Below are 23,352 nucleotides of genomic sequence, written 5' to 3'. Positions count from 1 at the left end.
CCTCCATTACCCCCAAAAGGACCATCAATGGGGACTGTCCCAATGTCTGTACTACAATCATAGAAAGCTCAGCCAATATCTGGTTCCAGATTTACACAATGAGTGGGCAGGACCATAGGATATGGATATGGGAGCAGAAACTGCATTGGGGAGTAGGCCGTAGACCCGCTCTGCACAATGTAGCCAGGGTGAGAAACACACAATGTAAGTAGTACAACTGCACTAATCACAGTTTAGCTGAGATAATTATTACCCGTAGCGCCATTTAGGCATCTCGCCAGTCTTCGTCATCCATCGGTCCCACAAAACTCTACCAACAGGAACCTAGGGGCTGGAGGGTATCAGAGGCATTTAGCAATATTGAGTGGTATATTTGGGAGATTCGACCCTTACCCAGGGCACCCATCACCACCTTTGCTTCCATGGGACTGAATTTGCAAGTAGCCTCATATATATATGACATCAGGGCATGCCTTTGTTGTAGATTCTTATGGAATTGTGTGTTAGATAACGTGAATCCCTGTTGGAGCTCTTGAAAGGACTGCAAATGTTTGCTGGACCACACATGGTCAAGTACTGCGATACCTATTGCGTCTCATCAGGAGAAGCCCTCAAGAGCACTCACCTCCCTCAACCAGGTCCCACGCCACAATGGGGTATGTTGCATCAGTTTCTTCCACCACCCAGTGGTGCTGTGCCTCCCGCCATCCAGTGAACACCATCCTGGTAACCTCGGGGATGCTCAAAGAGACAGGACCGCCATAAAGAAGGTCTGTGATACAGGGAAACCCCAGTGTCACAAGTTCTAAGCAGTAAGCTGGATCCACCTACCCCCCAGTAAGCCATTCATTGAGCATGAGGACTTAGGTCGCTAAATAATAGTACCGCAGACTGGACATACCCAATCCTCCCTTGTATGTAGTTTGTCTACATACAGCCCAACTGAGATGCAGCCTCCCGTTCTGCCACAGAAAGGCACTGGCCATTGTGTCCATCTCTCTGAACCAATGAGACGGTAACTGCATCGAGAGGTTTCGAAGGAGATAAGGAAAACACAGTAGTACCGGCATCTTGAATAAGGCTATGTGGCCCAGGACATTAAGGGGCAATGAGTTCCATTTCTTCAAGTCCGACTTCACGCGGGGTGATGTAAAGGGCCCATGTTAGAGGTGATTCCAGCGCTATTTTGATGCCCAAATAGGTAAAACTGTGCCGCCTTATAGGCAATTTGGATTGCCATTCGATTATTTACCGGGTCAGTGTAACTAAGAGAGATTTCTTAGGGCCTATATGGACAGCAGAGGCTTCTGTGAAGAGATGAAGAAGACGGAGGCAGCGGGGGCCACTCTCTGATAAATATGATAAATACAACAGCACATTGCCTGCGTATAGAGCAATACGATCCTCCTCACCCGGAGCCCAATGCCTGTAAGCAATGGGTCCCCGCGGATCATGTACGCTATGGATTCAACGGCCAAGGCAAAGAAAAGTAGGGAGGGACAGTGGCACCCCTGTCGTGTTCCCCTAAGGCCTCTGACATTACCACATTAATCAGTACCTTCGCCATTGCCCGGTTATTCTCAAAATTCGTCCCGAGTGCCGCCTTCCCAAGCACCTGATCCAAATATCCCCAGTCCACAGTATCTATCAACACCAGTGCTAGCGAGGTCTATGTGCTAGGGCCACATGCCAGTGCCTGAAACAATGCCTGGTCCTATGGGTTGGCATGAAGCCACTTTGATCAGGATGGATCAGATATCCCAAGACGTTGCTCAGACGGTTTGCCAAGACAGTGGCATATATATTTAGTTCCCCATTGATCAGAGATATCATCGATAATCTGCGCACAATACTGATGGGGGTGGCTCTTTGGCAGAACCCCTATTGTGGCTATCCGGGAAGGAACCGACTTCCATTGCCTCCTCATAGAGGCCAGGCAGCTGCATCACCAGTAGATCCCTAAACTTAGAGTAGTACTCAGAAGAATATCCATCCTGGGTTGGGTTTTTCCTAGTTTTTAATGCCGACATGGCATCCCCAATCTCCTCCAAGGAAATAGGTTGATCTAAAGCCCAGCGTTCCCTGTCCGGGAGATTGGGCAAAGACATCTAATTTAAAAGCGGTTCTTCGTGTTCCTCCAATGGCCTAGGGGCCGCTGTGTAGAGCACAGCATATTTATTGTGCGAACGAGGCCAATATACCAACAGGAGTAATTTGTCTCGTTCCTATCATGTCTGCCACCTCAGGTACAATCCGTTCTGCTAGGGACTTAGTAGCCAGCCAGTACAGCAACTTGCTGTTTTCATCTCCCCAGCCATAAATATGCACTTGAGACGCATACCATATTTGTTTTGCCGCCTCTAGGGATTGGGGCAGAATTTCCTCCTTTACAAGATTTAGGGCGCCTTCCACATCTCCCTGGCTACCCCGGGCCAAGAGTGCCTCCAACTTAAGTACTCGAGCCTCTAAATGAGCAATGTGGGCCACCTTGGTTCTCACCAGTTTCGGAAGAAGAGTTTTGGCATAACCACAAACCATGGCTTTCCCAGCCTCCCACAGAACTGCCTTTGTTTGCATTGTTCCTTCGTTAATCTCGAAATACTGCTCGACCTCCTTATGAAGCTCTTCAACATACCCAGCCTTCAGTAAGAGCCAGGCGTTAAGGCACCACAGGGGTCGCTGTATCGGAGTGGCCGAGTCAATGCTCAGGAGGATAGGGGCGTGATCAGATATGTCCCAGGCAACTACTTGAACCTCTACAACTGAAGAGAGATCTGTAGATGGCATAAAAATCATATCAATGCAGGCATGCGTGTGATGCGCCGCAGAGGCATGGGTATATTGCGTGGATCGAGGATTCAAAGTCTGTCACACCTCAGAAAGACCTAGATTATACATCTATTTACTTAAGGAAATGGACCGTTGGCATCGAACATCCAAGGCTGTACCTGCAATACCCATGGCGGGGACTGAAACTGCGTTCATGTCGCCTCAAATATTAGTGAGGCCAAGAGGCAACTGAGCGACCACCGCCGCAAGTTCCTTTAAGGAAGGGGTCAAGTGCCATGGGAGGGTCATATACACATACCAAGTTTAAGGAGTGGCCCCCAACCATAGCCGCCAGCGTGATGTATCTGCCCTGTGTATCTAGCTTTTTCCGATGCACCACCAAGGGAAACCCACTATGCCTAAGTATCTCTACCCCACGGAGAACCCCGCATGGTATACTCGGTCCAACCCATATTGAGCCAGGAAGGGACATGATGTGCCCATTAGGTGTGTCTCTCACAAGAACAAAATGGGGGTATGAAGCTTTTGCATATGTCAGAGTACTGGAGTGCGTTTGATCTTGTTCAGTAGCACATTTACATTCCAGGACATCACACTGTATACAGCCATGACAAAAGCGAGTCAACATATGTAGTCAGCTCCTGAACCCACCTAAGGGTCCCTAGGACCATCTTAGTATACACATTTTCTTTGACTGGGCTAGGCGGGACACCATTGGAGACGGATTAGAAATTAAGAGGCCTGTGTGACAATAAAATAAAGAACAACAACATATCTAGAGCAATGGCTATATCAGACCAACCCATCCCCCCCCCCCCCTATGGCCCTGCACACATACCCCCCCCACCTCCAACAAGAGGCACCTGTTGTCCCAACTTCAGAGTCCTGGTAGGTAACTGGGAGTAACGTATGACATGGAGGGGTGAACCCCTCCCCATGGTAGGATTAAAGTAGCAGCTATTGAGTTAATGTAAATGGTATAACTTTTTCCATATAGCTTAGACTATACCAATGGCTTCAGGCTCAATCTATCCCCCATCTTGCGCCTCGCTCTGCTCTCCATTCTTCAGGTCCGGCAAATGAGTTTTTTGTTGCCGAAGCGGCTGTGCCGAGGAGCCAGAACTCGGCGCGCGGAAGGCAGGCTGCGCCACCTAATCCATCCTCCCCACAAGACCTCTTCTGGCGGCAAGGCTTCCACAACTGCAATCCCCCCTCCCGGCTTGTATCTAAGGTCGGGAAAAAGGATGATCAGGCGTCCCTCTGCATGTGACGTTCTAATATTCGGGGCTATCCAGAACGGGATTTTGTCTTGTTCTGTTTGCCTTACCCATGACAGTATGCACTGTTTGTGAATTAATCCCAGTAGCCAATTGGTATCCAGGAGGTGCTGGTGGTGTTGGACGCACTGGTGTAGTGTTCAGAATTCCCATTACAACTGAACAAGTCAATTGTATAGTGTTACTAGTTCAAGATACAAGTCTCGCAGGTCTGCTGCCTGCATATTTTGAATGCCTCGGTGAGGTGTGTACGTGGCAAACATAGGCCATGTTGATCCATCATTACCTAAGGGACCTAATCTTACTTGTTGTATTACATGTGGTAGGGCACCATTAAACCAGTTCTGGTGTTCTTGATAAGTAATCGGAATCTCAAGATAGTGGTATGCTTGGGACCATTGAGGTACGTTTGCAATTCTGTATGTGTGGAACTTGAATGATCTTCGGTCTTCCTCAGGAAAGGTGACCCAAGAGTAGAATGTTTCTGTTTGATAAGCTTTACTAGCTTCTACAATGAATGTGACATTCCCGCTCTGTTAAGCCATGCACTACTAGGTGTAGTGTTAATGCTTGACTAGCATTTTCAGGAATGTCTATGGCGTTAGCCATATTGTGTAATGAGTAAAGAGGTGGGGAGTAAAGTCCTTTTATGAGTTCGAGCTCGAACAACCTACAGCCTATTTAGGTGCTCCCTGTTCTGCTGAGGAGGATCTTCCCCAAGACCATGGACATCTCTGTATAATGGTACTTAGGGTACCTGTTGTCTGTGAGACAGTGATGATCAGGGTATCCGCAAATTAGTGCCTAGACACCATTGATGGTGGCGTTGTGTCGTAGTTGGACTCTTGCTCTAGGCAAGGCTGCTTGTTTAAGGATGACAGTACTTATGTTTGTAAGCGACTATGCTAGTCCTACAACAAATTGCAACTGTCGTCCCAACTCTCCTGGCTCACAAGCAGCACCTCACCAGAAACCCAAACAGTAAAAGGCTGATTTGTGGCAGCCTTTACGCATGGACTCAAGAGTGTGACATCTCAGAGAGTGTTGTGGTTAAACGGAGATTGCCCCTTTCTCACAATAACAACATGTCTCAAACACACACAGGCAATGAAGAAGATGCAGTAAAGTTTCAATAGGTTTTATTTTAGCAAAACTGCAATCTGCGATAAGTTGCATAGGCTGCAATGATTAGGATAATAAACCGTGCAAGAAACAGAATGGTAAAGACAAGAGTCATTGATACAAAGACCCCCACCGTCTTTCAATATCATGAAATGACATGAAGTGTGTAATATGTCCCAATACCCTAGCATGAGAGGCCTAAACTCTAACCTAAAAGAGAGATAGGTATGTTAAACCTAAACTGCCAATGACATGTCTATGAGAAGAGCCCCCAACCATCGTTACCTTGGAATGAGGTCTCTAGCTCAGACTTCGTAGGGACACGAAGACTGGGTCATCGTCAAGGCGACGTGCAGCATCGATAGCAGCGGTGGCGTCTGGTCGGATTCGCTCTGATTATCTGTTTAAGTGAGGAGTATTTATACAGATCTACTTGGACCCCTGAAGTAGGTTTGTTCCCAAACAATAGATAACAAGGCGTGCTTGGGACGGTAATTAATATAAACAATTCCCTCGAAAGCATGAAGAAGGAAAGTACTTAAAGTGAACACCTACAGTTTATCTTTATCACTTGATATTGATGCATTAGCGCGGCAACACTGATAAGGCAAACTAAAGCATGGGCCTAACTCAAAACAAGGCAGCCATCTTAAAATATTAAATTAAATAAATGTGCTAAAACAGAGCAAGCTAAGTAGGGTAAAAGTCACTGGGTGACGGGGGCACGAGTCTGCAAGCCAAAGGCTAAGCTAACTCCTGTATCCGATTAAAACAAACTAGGATTCACTACAGTGTTAATGTAAATGGTATAACTTAATCCATGTAGCTTAGACTAAACCAATGGCTTCTGGCTCAGTCTATCCCCATCTCGTGCCTCCCTCTGCTCTCTGTTCTTCAAGTCCGACAAATGAGTTTTTTTGTTGCCGCAGCGGCAGCGCCGAGAAGCCAGAACTCGGCGAGCAAAAGGCAGGCTGCGCCACCTAACCCATCCTCCCCCTCCCTGCGAGACCTGGTGCAAGATCTCTTCTGGTGGCAAGGCTTTCCCAGCTGCGATCCCCCTGGCCTGTATCCAAGGTGGAGAAAGAAGACGATCGGACATCCCGCTGCATGTGACGTTTTTTAAACCACTCCCATGCTGATTCCGGTGTATCAAAAAAAAAATTGCTTTTCCAGAATGCAGCACTTTAAGACAAGCTGAGAACAGGAGCGTATAAGCAAGCTGGGGTGCCCTCAGCTTTTACTTGACCAGTTCATACGAGCGTCAACGCACCTGGACCTGCAGTGAGTAATCCAGAAAAATTCACCAGGAGGTCAGACTGTAGGTGAGCTTCTTTCAGGATACAGTCCCAGTCACGGAAGATAAAGAAGCGAGCTATGATAGCCCTGGGCAGCACCACTGGGTGGGGAAGGGGAGAAGTACTCAACGATAGAGCCTTTTGTGCACACTCCACCGCAAACCATGGGGACATTCTATCTGGTGCCATCCATGATGTCAGCCATGCCTCAAGGAAGCTTACAACTTGTGACCCCTCAACTGCTTCCTGGAATCCAACAAACCGTAAGATATTTTGTCTTGTGTGGTTTTCTGCATCTTCCATCCGCAGTTGGAGCACGGGAGTACGAGTGAGAAGATGGTTAACTTGGTCTTCAAGTCCGTGACTTCATCCTCCACTGCTGATACACGGTACTCTGTGTCAATTATTTGGGTTGTAGGGTTTTTCAGATCCTGATGAAGCACCATATCAACTTGTATTTCCCCATTTTATTCTCTACCGCAACCTGGGATGCATGGATCACCTGCAAGATCCTATCTGTGTCCCCTGACCCAGCATTGAAGGCTTCCATGTTGTCATCACTTCGGACCGCTGCCGGAGTAGTATACTTATCAAAGAGCAGCTGAGAGGCATTTGACTTTGGTTGCTTGTCCTTCCCCAGGTCAAGTCCACCAGACTCACGAGACAGCTCGCTCTTGCTGTGCACTCGGCAGGTCCGATCAAGGACTCCCACAGCATCCTAGGCCCTTCAACCCAGACTCAGTCTGAGGCTTTCGCTCCCACAGCCCTCAGGTATTATGGGGTTCAGGAGGAGTCCATTACCCTATGGTCCAGACAGTCTCTGACCCACTTATTAATTTGGAGATATACATGTGGAGGTGATTTTCTCCTTCTTTGGATACCACCTTGAGGGCCAAGAAATCCCACAAGTTGCGTCACAAGGCCTTTAACAGAGGTTGAGGCTCCGGTAACATCCAGGGGGCCCATGGCTGGCAACTCCAGGTGCCTACACAGGCAGCCTTGCAGACTTCTGAAAAGTCTTACCTAGATTATAACACTGCCCGTCTTATTGCCCTTCCACCTCTTCAGCACCACTGCATCACTCTGACTAAGCCGCTTCAGCCATCAGCCTCTCTGAATCTAGGCCCCACCTCTTTGCCGCTGGGCCTCAATTTAGCCTTTCCTCCTCAGGGCCCAGGCTCCAGGTCTGTCTCCAGGACCGCCCACAAGCACCAATTAGGCCTCTCTAAGAGCCTTTGGGGCCAGGCCACCGTTTCAGGTCCCTGCACCCCCGCGACTTCCCAAGAGGGGAGATGCCCCGCAGGAGGAAGTATGCAATTCCAGTGTCAGGATCTGCACTCCCTCAGGCTCGGTCACTTCACCGCCTCAGGCACAGGTCCATCGCACGGGGGAGTGCCAGGCTGAATCCCCCCCCAGGGCCGCACAGTTCCCACACCTGTGCTCCCTGCCCACACCCATCCAGGGGAGCAAGCGTCTCCTCCAAGGGAGTACAGCCAGAGATGTTGTCCTCTCTCTGCTCTGCTTTGTCCCAGGGTGCGCTCTCCAGTGGCCCGTCTCTCTCGCCTAGGGCGCCACAAGGCTTTGCCTTATCATAAAATAGTATATAAATATTTTTACAAACATGTCTACTGTGAAAATTGCAACAGGTTTGCAAAATGTTCACTCTATTTAAACTAGAGAAATATGATATTGCTAAGAGCTTATAACTGTTAATGTACACCCATATACAGTTACAACTGAATACAAGTTTATTTACTAACACCAAGTATGTTTGGGTTGCACACTGCATGAGCCTGCTAGAGAAGAATATTTAATGTGATAGAGCCTGAATGTGGGATATCTCTGCATCTGTACAGATGAGGGAGGTCATCCACAAGTAAGGAGGAATGCACACTGTGCCAGAACTGACTTTTAAATTGAACCCATCAGGTATTGGCTTTCTGAGATTTCCTAATTCCAGAAGGATCTCTTTTCAACTTGATTTTCTGTTCATCTCTAAATTAAATTAAAGCAAAAAGACACACTGAAAGATAAACGGTTTGGTCAAAGAGCACAGAACATCCTGGAGAAAGACCAAGATACAAGCTTCAGTCTTCTGGTTAAATGCTCTTGTCTTAAATGTTGTATCCTTTAGACCACACCTTCATTTCACTCAATGTTTGGGAGACAGACATTGTAGTTCAAAGATGCTAATACCTTCTTCATCATACTGGTCTCTTCATATGTGCCCTACATGCCCCATTTTAAGTTAAAATAGTTTCAAATGCAACGAAAAAACTAGCCTCAGATCAGGAGATCCTGTTTGGAAAATGGCAATATTAAGAAAACAACAAAACTGACAATTCTTATAAATGGCCCTCCCTATCCAGCTCTAGGTTCTCTGTGAATAATTACCATACAGTCTCAATTCTAGGATTCCACCTTTGTATATTGTTTGCTTATGGCCAAACACAGAGTCTCTACCTCGACCACCAGCAATAGAGAGGCTGGATGGTGGTAAGGGGAGTAAGAAGGCATAAGGGGAAGAGACAGTCTAGAACCTTGTTCAACAACTGTAATCCTAAATGTCAGATTTACAAGGATGGAATTTAGGAGAAGTGCTTCTTGCTAAGTACCAATAAAAAAAAGAAAGAGTAAAGCCTTCAAACCAAGGCAACAGGGTTATCAAACCAAATCCATCAACACTCTCCTCAGTGTGTACTACACAGGAACTCTGTCTTGCAATACACAGGCACAAAACCCTAAGTCAGAAAAAAGCTATTGTGAATTACAAATGAGCAGAAAATGTATAGTGGTCATCAGATAAACACTGTCCAGCATTCACACAACAAACAAGAGGAAGGAAACCAACACTACTTTGGTACTAATCGATGACTGGAATTGGCTAATCACCAGAAGTATACATAAGGATTATAAGATATTGATGTGGGAGCAAAGCCTGTTACAAGGATTGGGCCATAACATTGTTGGAAAAATCCCAATATGAGAACTTGCCACTGAGAGCAAACTAAAGCATTTGATGGCTACTGAGGTGTGAAAAGTGGAGTTAAAGGACTGATGTTCCCCATGGCCTGCACACAGGTCTGCGGGAACCACATCCCTAAATTTCCTTAACTGGTGCGATGGGTCAAAAACCCGAAAGAATGCGCTTTAGCTCTGCTGTCCTTAAAGCATTCCAAAGTGAAGTCCACCTTCTCTCCAAAGACATGAGACCCATCAAAGAGCATATCCATTAGCAAGGCCTATACAACCCTGGAAAAACAGAGCGCTGCTACCCATGCATGTCCAACCCTGGTACCACTGTCCTGCCAATGCAGTCAGTGGTATCTAAACTGACGCAGAAAAGATTCTTACTCACATCCTGCCCATCAAGAACAGTCTAAGCCAGAAAGGCCCTAAAATCCTCCGAGGCTGCTGTCAAGAGCTTGCTAGTCATGTTCTGAATGGCATGTGTTCATCAGCCAAACAGACAGACAGCTTCTTTTTAGGGATCACAATGCCAGGCTGGCAGAGGAAATGTGTTTGCCAAAGGCATCAATCTTTCTAGATTCTCTGTTTGTAGGACTCATTAGAAATGAATTAGGGTTCATCTTACTGGACAAGGCCTGTTCAATGAGACTCCCTGGAAAAGGCTGCTTGAAGATAAAATCTAGATCACTGGGTGCTGATCTATGATCTGGTCACCTCCTGACTAATAGGTGAGCAAGAACATGATTTCGACTAGGTAGTCATCAGAGTAACTGTGCATTCATCTTTAACTGAGGGCTCAGATGCTGAAGTTCCCAAGCTGCAGAACGTCTGTCAAAACATTTGTTTTAGTCTCAAAGGAAGGCAGCAGTAATTCTAGTACCTTCAAGCTATAAAGGATCATTAGTGTAATTGAGGGGGTTTGATCATCCCTCACCATCATCATCATCATCATAAATATCCTGGGGTGCACCCTATTTTGGCACACGACCAGTGTCCGAGCTAAAAAGATAGTGGAGTCTCTGCAGATAGTTGTCATGTAGTAGAGGCACAGGGTTAGGAATCAGGGTGCATGTCAACCAACTGGCAGACATCTTCACTGGATCATCTATCCGTGTCAGAATGGACACTGTAGCAGGGACAACAAGCATGAAATTAGCACCAGAGTTAAAGTGTGTACCAGAGTCAGTATGGGGCCCAAAGCAGTTCCCAAGAAGACAGATGGCATCCAGGATAGACCTGCTAGCAATAACCCCACCACAGGACACTACAGTTTTGTGGGACCCAAAGGCACACTAGAGGAAACCAGATGCATACTGAAAATGTATAGCATGACCTCATTGAAGGCCTGGATCTGCTGCGGGGTCGACAATAGACCTGGTAGCTCATGGCGATTTGGTACCAAATGAAGAAGATGTTCCATGGCAAGTGACTGCGACTGAGTACGACTTATATCTTGATGCCCTTGTGCATTCTCTTCGGAGTCAGAGTGGTGGGATGGTGCCCACTGCACTTTCTTATGCCTGAGCTGGTACTTGGACTTACTGGAGGACTAGGGGTGTACGAAGTGGAATGGTCATAGAAATGGCCTTGGGATGCAACCTGCGACTTGGAGGAGGTGCAGGGTCTGTGTGAAGACTGAAACTTCTAGTATTTGGTGACATACAACTTGCCTCTGGGTCTCAAAACGCCTTCAAGCTTATTACAACATATTTATCACATGACAAGAACTGTGTCCGGCGCCCAAGTACCAAAAGCACAAATTGTGCAGGTCTGTGGCAGATATTCGCTTCCTGCCGTAAAGGCATGATTTGAATTCTGTCGTTTTCGGTGGGGACATCACTCACTAGTACATCGTGGAAAAGTTTGGGAAGACTGACAAAGTTGGGGTTGGAGGTCCAGAACACATTGGAAGGTGCAGGGAGAAAAAAGGAATGGACATTAGTGTGAAGGTGTGGCACTTACATGCCGAATGATGCCATTTGACAGTACAAAGGAGCATTGCCACAAAAGTCTCTGGTCCAGTCTGGCACCTAGGAGATATTCTAAGATGAGATGTCAGTGCATTTACTAGCATAAATGAGATTATGGAGCAGAGGCATCTGAGATTGGTTTATGGAGGCTAGACAGAATGAAAGCTAGAGAGATAGATGAGGCAGTTAAAAAAGCAGGATATAGTACTGGGTGGACTAAGAAGAGGCTAAAAAATTTGAAAATGGACAAAAGATGGAAGAAGGACAAAAACGTCAGAGGGGGGCAAACAGATGTGATGCCGGGATAAAGGAAGTAAGGGAAAGAGAAGATCAGGACGGATGAAAAGAGGCAGAAGGGAATAAATTAGACCAAGAACAGAGGCATGAGCAAAGACAGCGAGTAATGAGAAGATAAGCATAACCGGAGACACTGCAGGACACAGGCAGGCAAGAAATATGAAGAGATGAGAAAAATGATGGAGGATAGGAAAGAGGACTAGGAGGAAAAAGATGAGGCAGGCAAGAGTGATGGTGCAAAGTGATGCTTTTGTTTGGATCCTTTTGTCATAATTTTACCAACACATATTTGAAACACCACTGTGCTCTCAAATACAAAAAGTGTTGCTTATTTAACCTATCAGCTGTCGAGAAGACAGAATGCTTGATTGTACATTTCATACAATCCTGAGTAACATACTGCTAAAACACATTGAATACTACAATCATATTTCTTGTAGGTAATAGGTTGTGTTTTCGGTAAGTACTTTGTTTACAACCGTAGCAAAATAATGTTTTATGAAGACAGATTTGTGGAACTGCATTGGGGATGGAAAAGAGGCAATAGACTCTTCAGCGTTCCACTTTCATCAATAATCTCAAAAGTTTAATCATCCCTTGTATAGGCTTGAATAGCAAAGCTACAATATAAGTGCCCATTTACAACAGCCGCATAGCAGGTGTCACTAGAAAACCACTGTTCCCCTGCAGAAAGGGCAAGGCAAGGAAACAAGATAAACTTTCTTGGTTCAAACGGTAATGGTGCATTCTCTCTCTTTAGGTTCTGAAAGGTAAAGTATATATGAAAAACACTTTATTCTGCTTTAAGCAGAGCTTGGAAGAGTCAATGCTGAACATAGATGGGATAAATCAAAGCAGAAATATGGCACAGAGCTTGACCAACATCAATACAGCAAATGGTCAATACTAAAGGCACACACGATGGGATGGCCTGACTACAGTCAGTCATATCACCCAGGCCATCATGTTAATTTTGAAAGCAATAATTAGTAGGAAAAGACTTAGGACCTGAATTAGGGTTTGGTGGATGGGTTATACGTCACAAATGCAACAGATATCCTGTCTGCCGCATTACCATTTCCGTAAGATATTATGGAATCGTAATACAGCAGACAGGATATCCATCCTGTTTGTGCCAAACTCTAAATCAGGCCCTTAATCTGATCAGGAGAAATGGTACAATATCTGCCATGGATGCATATACTCAAAGTTTTTCAAAATTGAACTCAACAGCAAATACTGCAATTGTATTTCAAAATATGCATATAGTAATTCTATCTTATAACAGTTTTCATATTCTATTTACATCACCGCATACAAAATATATAATTCTATTATATGGCATTGCATTAAAGTTAATTAATGTTGGTCTGAGGTTTGACACTGTTGATTTAGTAACTAGACTGACAATTCTGAAAGGGGCATTAATGGTTTTGATACATGTGATTTCCAACAACCTGGTTCTGGCTTTTATGATTGAGAAAATGTTATTGTGACTAAAAGTGTTCTCGTATTCGGTGACTGATGGTTGAGGTTGTTGAATTAATCCTACTTTCAAAATGTGAACAGCCATTACAATCAGAAAACATTATGGCAGGATTTTGGAAAAATCTAATTGGATTTCTAAGTTACTCCCAGTGCACGTCCAGTGGATGATCACATGAGGAGGAGGTAGATACTTGGTGGAGCTAGATAATTATGTACACATTTTCTCTTTTGTCTAGTGTGTGCATACTCCCCTTACCAACTGTGATTACTATTTTCATATCTTAATTTAGAGATTTAGTGGGTAACTGCGTACCAAACTTAAAGCAAAAAGACCACTACAGCTGTGCTATTATTCCTGTATAATTTGTCACCTTTTCTTTAAGTGAATTAATTATCATCTACACACAAAACTATAATGAAGCTCAGTAGCAAACCTCTATTTTTTTCCCCACATCTTCAGTCTTTGCAGCAAATTTGAAAGTGAATTTTCTTGTTTTCCCAGGAACTAGACACATTGTCCCTTGTGGAGACAGCTCCATAATCTCACTTGATGGACATGCATGTTCCACCACACAGTACTGATTGTATTCCTGAAGCAAGAAAAGTTAAATTAATTGTTACATGTCAATGATTAATTAGTTTACCATTGGGTTTATACAGACCAACATACATAAACATGCAAAATAGACAGCAAATTCCGAATGATGTAATAAAACCTCAAGTTGCAGTAACAAAGTAAGTAAAGAACAAGTAACCAGAATTACAGAATGTGTGATAATCAAACCAGTTTATACCCAATGTTAAAAAAAATCTTCAAGCTACATGATTTAAGGATAAACGTTGCCTTTCAATTCACAATCCCCCTCAAAATGTGCCTCCAGTAAGTCATTGCTTGCCTCACCTTTTAGTTCCTTAAGATCCTCTCACAAGCAGATGCTATTCTAAGCAGGTCAAAGTCAGAGTAGTGAGGGTGTCAGTGAGAGAGCGTAGCTTACTTAACCCATATTAAAATGAAATGCTTATATCAATATGTAATGATGCTGCATAGAAAACAATAATAATAGCGGTTTTGCTTAAACGCACACCTGAATTGTAACCACGGTAAATGGCCACCAATGTATACGCAAACTAATAATGATGAATAAAATGTTTATGTTAAGTTAGCGTGCGCTGCAAGATTTAGCTGCCCAGCTCTCATATTAAATGCATTTTTCTGTTTTTCCAGTGTGCTGACTCGCAAAGGGCCATGACCCTGCAAACGTTCTTTTTCTTCAACTTGGAAGACGAATGTATCTATGATAATTGGGATTACCAAATGCTAAATTTGATAGGTTCAAGATAGTGGGGTATAGTAAGTGTCCAATAGAATTTTGGGGAAATGTACTACGAAAAAGGGATAAAAACCCATGTCACAGAAGGGAATTAGAATTAGGTAGGGAATGCTATTGATTTTATCCATAAACTCGGTTACTCTGTTTGGTGACTTTGAGACTTATTAAAACCATTCTCACCCATAGACGGCCCATTTACACTTTTCCTCCTTAAGAGGGGAGTGCCCCTTATGCCCTTTAGTTGAACTTTGATTGATGGCGTTTTGACTGATGTCCTGAAGACGAAGACTGAACCTGTGCGCTGACCTAATCTTTGGAGGGTAATTATGACCATGCAATTTGTAATTTGTCTGTTTGCTTTTCCTTTCTAGGTACCAACTGCTCAATTCTGACAGAGACCATAGCTAGATGTTTTCCAAATTGGTGTTCTAAATTGTTTTGCATGAAGCCCAACATGCCAATGCTAATCAGTGGTTAGGACAGGTGATCACTAAATTGACGCAAATAGACAAACGACTGACTTTATGCTATGTTGAACTGACGTGTATTTGACACTTTGCTGTATTCAGATCTATGTTTGCGCCGTGTTATATTCTGATGTTTATGATTCTTGCCTTATTGAAATCTTACCAAAGTTGCCATATCGTAACTATGCTGTTGTGTTTCTTGGCTTTGAGATTGACGCACCTAATTTTGGATTGTAACTAATAGGGAATAAACTTCATAAAATTCTATCAACGGTGTGGTTATTCATGGCTGAAAGGTCATGGTTGCGTCGTCAATTTGATTAATGTCTTTGACCAAAGTGAAATGTATTGTGATGATAAATACTGATGACATTATTGATATATTGACTGACATATTGATCAGTTATCTCGTCCTACGGTGTCTCTCAACTGGGTCAAAAGATTCATTGGCCTAAAAAGAGTCCTAATGTGTAATAAATTAACATAAAAGGACGCGTTAGCAGTTCTGGTAGCAGAGCGACGGTGTGGCCCTTTGGGGCCCTAGGACGAAGAATCATTGTTTAAATTGTTTTTCTGTGATAATGCAAATCGGAGGTATGATGGGTTTCTAAGTTCACCATGACTTTCCCGGGACATAGGAGCCTGCCTAAGTGAGTTGGGAATGTTCTTGGCTTCATAATGTGTGTGGTATAGGGTTTTGCGCTTGCTTAGCTTATGCCTTTTTGCAGGTGATTGTGAAATTTGTGTGTATCTAGGCCAGGTAAACATTGTTTATTAGGAGTAGGTGTACTCCGCGGTATGAGAGTAGGGAAGTCGGCGTACTTCACATGAGTTTGGCGCTTTGTGCTCAAAATTATTGTAAGGAAATGCCTCCTTGGCATGGTTACCCCCTGACTTTTTGCCTTTGCTGATGCTATGTTTTGAATTGAAAGTGTGCTGAGGCCTGCTAACCAGACCCCAGCACCAGTGTTCTTTCCCTAACCTCTACTTTTGTATCCACAATTGGCACACCCTGGCATCCAGATAAGTCCCTTGTAACTGGTACCCCTGGTACCAAGGGCCCTGATGCCAGGGAAGGTCTCTAAGGGCTGCAGCATGTCTTATGCCACCCTGGAGACCCCTCACTCAGCACAGACACACTGCTTACCAGCTGGTGTGTGCTAGTGAGAACAAAATGAGTAAGTCGACATGGCACTCCCCTCAGGGTGCCATGCCAGCCTCTCACTGCCTATGCAGTATAGGTAAGTCACCCCTCTAGCAGGCCTTACAGCCCTAAGGCAGGGTGCACTATACCATAGGTGAGGGCACCAGTGCATGAGCACTGTGCCCCTACAGTGTCTAAGCCAAACCTTAGACATTGTAAGTGCAGGGTAGCCATAAGAGTATATGGTCTGGGAGTCTGTCAAACACAAACTCCACAGCACCATAATGGCTACACTAAGGTGTCCTGAGCTGAAGTGACTCTAACTTTTAGAAATCCTCCATCTTGCAGATGGAGGATTCCCCCAATAGGGATAGGATTGTGACCCCTCTCCCCTTGGGAGGAGGCACAAAGAGGGTGTACCCACCCTCAGGGCTAGTAGCCATTGGCTACTAACCCCCCAGACCTAAACACGCCCTTAAATTTAGTATTTAAGGGCTCCCCTGAACCTAAGAATTTAGATTCCTGCAACTTACCAGAAGGAGAGGACTGCTGAGCTGAAAGACCCCTGCAGAAGAAGAAAAGAAGACACCAACTGCTTTGGCCCCAGTCCTACCGGCCTGTCTCCTGCCTTCTAAAGAAACTTGCTCCAGCAACGCTTTCCCCAGGACCAGCAACCTCTGAATCCTCAGAGGACTGCCCAGCTTCAAGAAAGACTAGAAACTCCCGAGGACAGCGGCCCTGTTCCAAAAAGACTGCAACTTTGTTTCAGAGGAGCAGATTTAAAAGACCCCTGCAACTCCCCGCAAGAAGCGTGAGACTTGCAACACTGCACCCGGCGACCCCGACTCGACTGGTGGAGAACCAACACCTCAGGGAGGACCCTCCGGCGACTCCAAGACTGTGAGTAACCAAAGTTGTCCCCCCTGATCCCCCACAGCGACGCCTGCAGAGGGAATCCCGAGGCTCCCCCTGACCGCGACTGCCTGACTCTAACATCCCGACGGCTGGAAAAGACCCTGCACCCGCAGCCCCCAGCACCTGAAGGATCGGAACTCCAGTGCAGGAGTGACCCCCAGGAGGCCCTCTCCCTTGCCCAGGTGGTGGCTACCCCGAGGAGCCCCCCCCCTTGCCTGCATCGCTGAAGAGACCCCTTGGTCTCCCATTGACAACCATTGAAAACCCGATGCGTGTTTGCACACTGCACCCGGCCGTCCCCGCGCTGCTGAGGGTGTACTTTTTGTGCTGACCTGTGTCCCCCCCGGTGCCCTACAAAACCCCCCTGGTCTGCCCTCCGAAGACGCGGGTACTTACCTGCTGGCAGACTGGCACCGGGGCACCCCCTTCTCTCCATTGAAGCCTATGTGTTTTGGGCACCTCTTTGACCTCTGCACCTGACCGGCCCTGAGCTGCTGGTGTGGTAACTTTGGGGTTGCTCTGAACCCCCAACGGTGGGCTACCTTGGACCCAAATCTGAACCCTGTAGGTGGGTTACCTACCTGCAAAAACTAACAATACTTTACCTCCCCCAAGAACTGTAAAAATTGCACTGTGTCCACTTTTAAAACAGCTATTTGTGTTTTATGTGAAAAGTATATATGCTACTGTAATTATTCAAAGTTCCTAAAGTACTTACCTGCAATACCTTTCAAATGAGATATTATATGCAGAATTTGAACCTGTGGTTCTTAAAATAAACTAAGAAAAGATATTTTTCTATACAAAAACCTATTGGCTGGAATTGTCTCTGAGTGTGTGTTTTCTCATTTATTGCCTGTGTGCATATACAACAAATGCTTAACACTACTCCTTTGATAAGCCTACTGCTCGACCACACTACCACAAAATAGAGCATTAGTATTATCTCTGTTTGCCACTATCTTACCTCTAAGGGGAACCCTTGGACTCTGTGCATGCTATTCCTTACTTTGAAATAGCACATACAGAGCCAACTTCCTACAATTATCCACATGGTTGGTTGTTTATGTACGGACTCGTCGTGGTCTAAGACTCCGGAGTATATTGAAAAGTGTAGGAGACACTTGGATTTATGTTGTAATCTGTGCGGTTTAGTAGGTCAATCGGGCGTGATTGACAAGTCGAGTTTGAGTCAGAGAGTATGTGTGAAACCTTTGATGGAGATTTGGCAAGCTCTAAAGTGCACTAGGGCGAACCATTGACAAGTCGAGAGTAGAATTTGCGGGTCGAATTCTGCTTGTGTATGCGGGGACTGAGAAAGAGAGAGTAGCGGCCGAGGCTTCAAGTGAAATCTCTGTAAAGTTCTGAAGCGAATGTGTTACCCTTCCTGTAGTAAACCGACAGATTTGTGCTAAAGGTGCTCGCAAAACTTTGCATTAGGTTGTGTGGATTCAGTGAGGGGCAGACGAGCCGCAAGACTGTCAGCTCCAGTGTGTGAGTGTGACATCAGTGGTGCCGCGCTGAGATAGGTCAGTTGTCGAGAGGGGTCGCGCACGGATAGGCTGCCTTCCGTGGGAGGCAATAGGTTGAGAAAGGTGGGTGAAGAGTGTCCTGGGAACTAAAGTCACTTTCTGATTAAATACAAATAAGAAAAAAAGCAAATATGAATTTTGTCAAGGCTTTTAAGAGTGCTCTGAAAGTAGACATGTATACTATGGCAACTGATGGGGAGCCTACACCGTCTGAGGGTACTCCAGCTTACATGGTTATGGAGAAGAAGGGTGTTGCACCTTGTTTATGGATGAAACAGTGGCGAAAATTAACAGAGAAAGAAGGATGTTTAATCTTTTTATAGAACATGGGACGTTTAATCCAAAGGTGCTAGAGAACTTAAGGTGGATGCTAAGTACACAAAAACCACCTCCGAGGCCAGCTCAATATGAGGCTTTAGCGATTTGGTACTTAATGACTCTTAAACATAGACAAGAAAGGTTCCAGAAAAGGCCAAAAAGGGCAGAAAAATCCTATGCAGAAGCTAGGTGGGATAACGAGAACAAAACGTGGAGACAGGGTATTGTTGACGGATTAAAATTGTTCCCAGCAATAGCTCAGGGAGAAGAGTCACAGGGAAAGAAAGCCTCCTGTAAAACAGATAAGGACTCTAGTAAGTCTAAAGAGAATAAGAGACCTTGGGAAGAGGAAGACGATTCAGACGATGAGGAATTCATGGACCGATTATTACATGATCGCCCGCCACCTTATGCGGTGAGCGATAGTGTTCCAAGCACTAGCATGGGTCCTGGGAACCAGACGCAGGAGACAGGAGTTACTGATACGGTACAGACTAGTGATACGACTTCGATACAGAATGGTGTCAGTGTACCCACTGCGCCAGACATGCAGATACAGTTGCAACCTCCACCGCAGATACAGAGAATCTATCCAGAGGTCCCAGTACTTGAGACTACTACAAATCTGATAGTGCGCCAGACCCGATATATACAAAATCAAGGTTAGTGCAGATTGAGTCAACTACGAAATTGCTGTCCCAGCCGCAACCACAATTGATACCAGGGTACAATCCAGTAGCTGGTCCTCCATTAGTACCTGTCCCGGGTACTTTCGAACAGACCTACGGAGCTACTGCTCCACAGACTTTGGGACCAGGTCAGACACCTGCTGCAATATCATTACCAATTACTGTCGGTCCACCAGTGCCATTATATGCACAAAGCAAATCTGGCACATGTGATCAGGGAGTAATGACCACAGATGCGATAAGAGGAGGGCCCATAGGAACTCCCCAGATAATGGCTCCAGGAGAACAAGCAGTCGAAAAGCCGAGGTCCTTAATAGACCTTAGCCCAGTGGAAGCACCTTAGAAGCAATGCGTCAGGCAGGGTTAGGGGTTTTAACTCCACAAACGACGAGTACAAACACCTCACAGTCGCCAGTGATACATGCAGGGAACATTTCACTGCAAGGTTTTACAGTGCAGCAGCTGAATGAATGGCTAGAAAAAACGTATACTTCGCAACAGACTACAGTGACTGCAGTGGAACCGGAAAAGGTAAGGCAAGATGACTACCTAACTTTTGTAAGACTGGGAGTGGAAGCTGCTGAATTAGTGGAAGGTACGATGGGGGTAAACAGATTAGAGTCCTACACTGAAGCAGAACTGAGATTCTTGTGCCCCAAGATTACCAAAGAAGTGGGCAAGGTACATCAGAGATTAGCAAACCTGGCAGACAAATACAATATTGACATTTTAAACACTAAACATTTGAAAAAGAGTTACAGATTAGACTTTGATTCTAAAGATTTTGAGCACATGAGGTCTGCTGGAATGAGGGCGCACTTAAAAGAGCTATTGCAAAGTGCGCAAATTTGGGGTGCATTCGAAAAATGGGGAGGCAGATGGGCAAAGAAAAGAGAGAAGGAAAAAGGTGACAGTACAGGGTTAAGTCAGACCAAAACCTCACCGACACAGAATCAGTAAAAGTACTACCCATGAGAGAAACAGCTGGTGGAGTTTTAGTACATGTACCATGGTCTAGAGGAGACATCCTATCCTTTACTAACAATTATCCCAGATTGAGTGGTATCAGCAAACAGACAGGTTTGTTAAGCTTGCGAAGTGTCTCTGGGAAAACTTTAATACCTTTTTCGAGATTATTGTTCCACCTGATTTGTGGCTCGAGTGTAAGAGAGGGGTAGATTGGCCGACGAAGGAGCCGGCAAGAGATAAGGTGACCGGAGCTCCCTCTGAGGAGGGGATGAAGTACTATCATAAGGAGATTGAGTTTTTTAAACAAAAGGTGTCGCCGAAGGTGACTGATTGGCAAAAGATTGACCGGACCTCACAGGAGGTTAAAGAATCAATACATGCTTACTATGAGAGGTTGTTAAAAGCATTCACACATTACAGTGGTACTGAGACTATTGACCCAAAAGACATGAACCATCTCGTGTTCAGATTTGTTGAAGGGCTGAGACCAGAGGTCAGTCAAATGATTAAGAATCATTTGATTTGTTGGTAAGCGAAGCCAATTGATGAGGTGTTGCAGTATGCGAAATATTGTAGTGATGAAATTGAGTTAAAGCAGAAAAAGCTGAAAGAGAAAGTGATGGTGATGCAGATAAGGGCTGCACAGGCAGGAATACAGGGAAATGGAGTCCAACAGATGATACAGCAGCAGCAGCAAATGAATGGTGGGTTTCAGGCGCAACCGAGAGGTCGAGGCCGAGGGTTCGTAAATCGCGGTCCAGACTTGAATACCGTTGTGGTTCAAAATGACGTACAAGGGGTTAAAAAGATGTCACCATGTCACGCGTGCGGGGGCGTAGGGCACTGGAAACGGGAGTGCCCGAATGCGGTACAGGATGGTGTCGTTCAACAAACCACTAATGTTGGTACATTGCAAAATGTAAGAGGCTCAAAACTGAGACATCAAAATCCGAATTTTCAAAATAACCTGGTACAGATGCAAGGGGTACAGCCCATGCAGCAGATGCAAATGCCGCGTTTTCAGCCAGCGCAGATGCAGCAAGTACAACAGCAGGTTCCCATGGTACCTAGACAGCAAACGCAATTACCAATGGCTCCGATGGGACAGCAGCAGGTCATGCTTCCTCAACAGGTCAGGTAATGAGTCAAAATAATACAGTACAGCAATTCCCATTATGAGGTAAAAATGGCATGAATGGAGAATGGTCGGATGATAGCTCAGATAGTGAAGAATGCAGGCTTGCAGCATCCCTAGAGGTGGATCAGAGGGGTCCCTATGTGGAGGGAAAGGTAATGGGTTACAAAGTCTCATTTTTAGTCGATACCGGAGCTACACACTCTACAGTCAGAAGTGCGGAGGTTCCGAAACTACCACTTTTGGGGCGTACCATAAGGGTAGTCGGTGTAGCAAACCAATACCTGACAAACCCGATTACAGATCCAGTGCAAGTTGAGATCGGCAACTTCCAGGGACTGCATAGATTTGTGGTCTGTGATTCAAGTCCGGTATCCCTACTGGGAAGGGACTTACTGGGCAAGACAAAATGTTCGATTACCTGTTCCAATGATGGAATCGAAGTACAGACAAATAGTGATAATGAAGGAGACGAAAGTCAGTTCTCAGAGGAAGAGACAGGGACGGCAAATGAGGATTATCCTTTGATCACCTTGTTTCCGATGCTTACAATGATTGACCTACCTGTCGAGTAACAGGGAACAGTGACAGAGAAAGTGTGGGATCTGACAGGAAAGGAAGTGGGACTAATAAAAGGTGTGGAACAAGTTAAAGTACAAGTGAAGCCAAATGCAGTGTTTCCTCAGGTGCCGCAATATCATATGGCACAAGATGTTCTCATTAAAGTGTCACAAATAATCGCAGACTTTGTGAAACAGGGAGTTCTGAAAGAGGTGTTGAGTAGCCCGTGCAATTCACCGATAATGGGTCTGAAAAAGCCTTGTGGGAACGTTCAGATTGTGCAGGACTTAAGGAAAATAAACGAGATTGTGGTAAAATGTTGCCCCATAGTGCCCAATCCAGCAGTGATCATGTTTCAGGTTCCGTGTGATGCTGAATGGTTCACCGTTATAGACCTGTCACAGGCATTCTTTTCAATACCTCTTCACGAGGACAGTCAATTTTTGTTCAGTTTCAAATTCCTGGATAAGGTGTACAGTTGGTGCAGAATTCCTCAAGGGTTTTCTGAATCACTGTCTATCTTTAATCAGATATTGAAAAAGGACTTAGAATCTTTAGTACTGCCTTTTAACTCGACTCGAGTGCAGTACATCGATGACTTGCTGATTGCATCCAAAACAAGGGATAACTGTAAATATGATACAATTGCCTTACTGAATCATTTGGGAAAGAACGGACACAAGGTGTCACCCAAGAAGCTGCAATACTGTCAGAAAGAGGTGAAATACCTAGGGCATCTAATTGAAAGAGGGTCCAGGAGAATATCGAAGGAAAGAATTACAGCCATTTTGCAAATGAACCCCCCAACGACAAAAAGGGATGTCAGAATGTTTCTGGGAATGGTGGGCTACTGCCGCTAGTGGATACCCAACTTCTCGATCATCTCAAAACCTTTGATAAAACTGACAGGCAAAGAGATCAAGGATGAGCCATATACCATAGCCTTGTCCAAAGAAGAGCTTGAGTCATTTATGGAATTGAGAGAGTGTATGTGTAGGGCACCAGTGCTAGGTATGCCTGATTACACAAAGCCTTTTCTACTGTTTTGTCATGAACGTAATGCTTGTTCTTTGTCTGTCTTG

General features: G+C 45.2%; 1 protein-coding gene across 1 annotated transcript in view; it reads right to left on the bottom strand.

The window, feature by feature from the left end:
* Window positions 1-23,352, bottom strand: part of TRAPPC11 (trafficking protein particle complex subunit 11) — a 550,973-nt gene that overhangs the window by 369,919 nt on the left and 157,702 nt on the right. Inside the window, exon 19 of the mRNA XM_069199334.1 lies at window positions 13,644-13,799. Coding sequence (XP_069055435.1) covers window positions 13,644-13,799 — 156 coding nt within the window. The remainder of the gene's footprint in view (window positions 1-13,643; window positions 13,800-23,352) is intronic.

This window comes from Pleurodeles waltl, chromosome 1_2, assembly GCF_031143425.1.
Source record: "Pleurodeles waltl isolate 20211129_DDA chromosome 1_2, aPleWal1.hap1.20221129, whole genome shotgun sequence".
NCBI classification, from domain to species: domain Eukaryota; kingdom Metazoa; phylum Chordata; class Amphibia; order Caudata; family Salamandridae; genus Pleurodeles; species Pleurodeles waltl.
The sequence above is the reverse complement of the archived record's forward strand: the minus strand, read 5'-3'. Positions and strand labels throughout refer to the sequence as shown.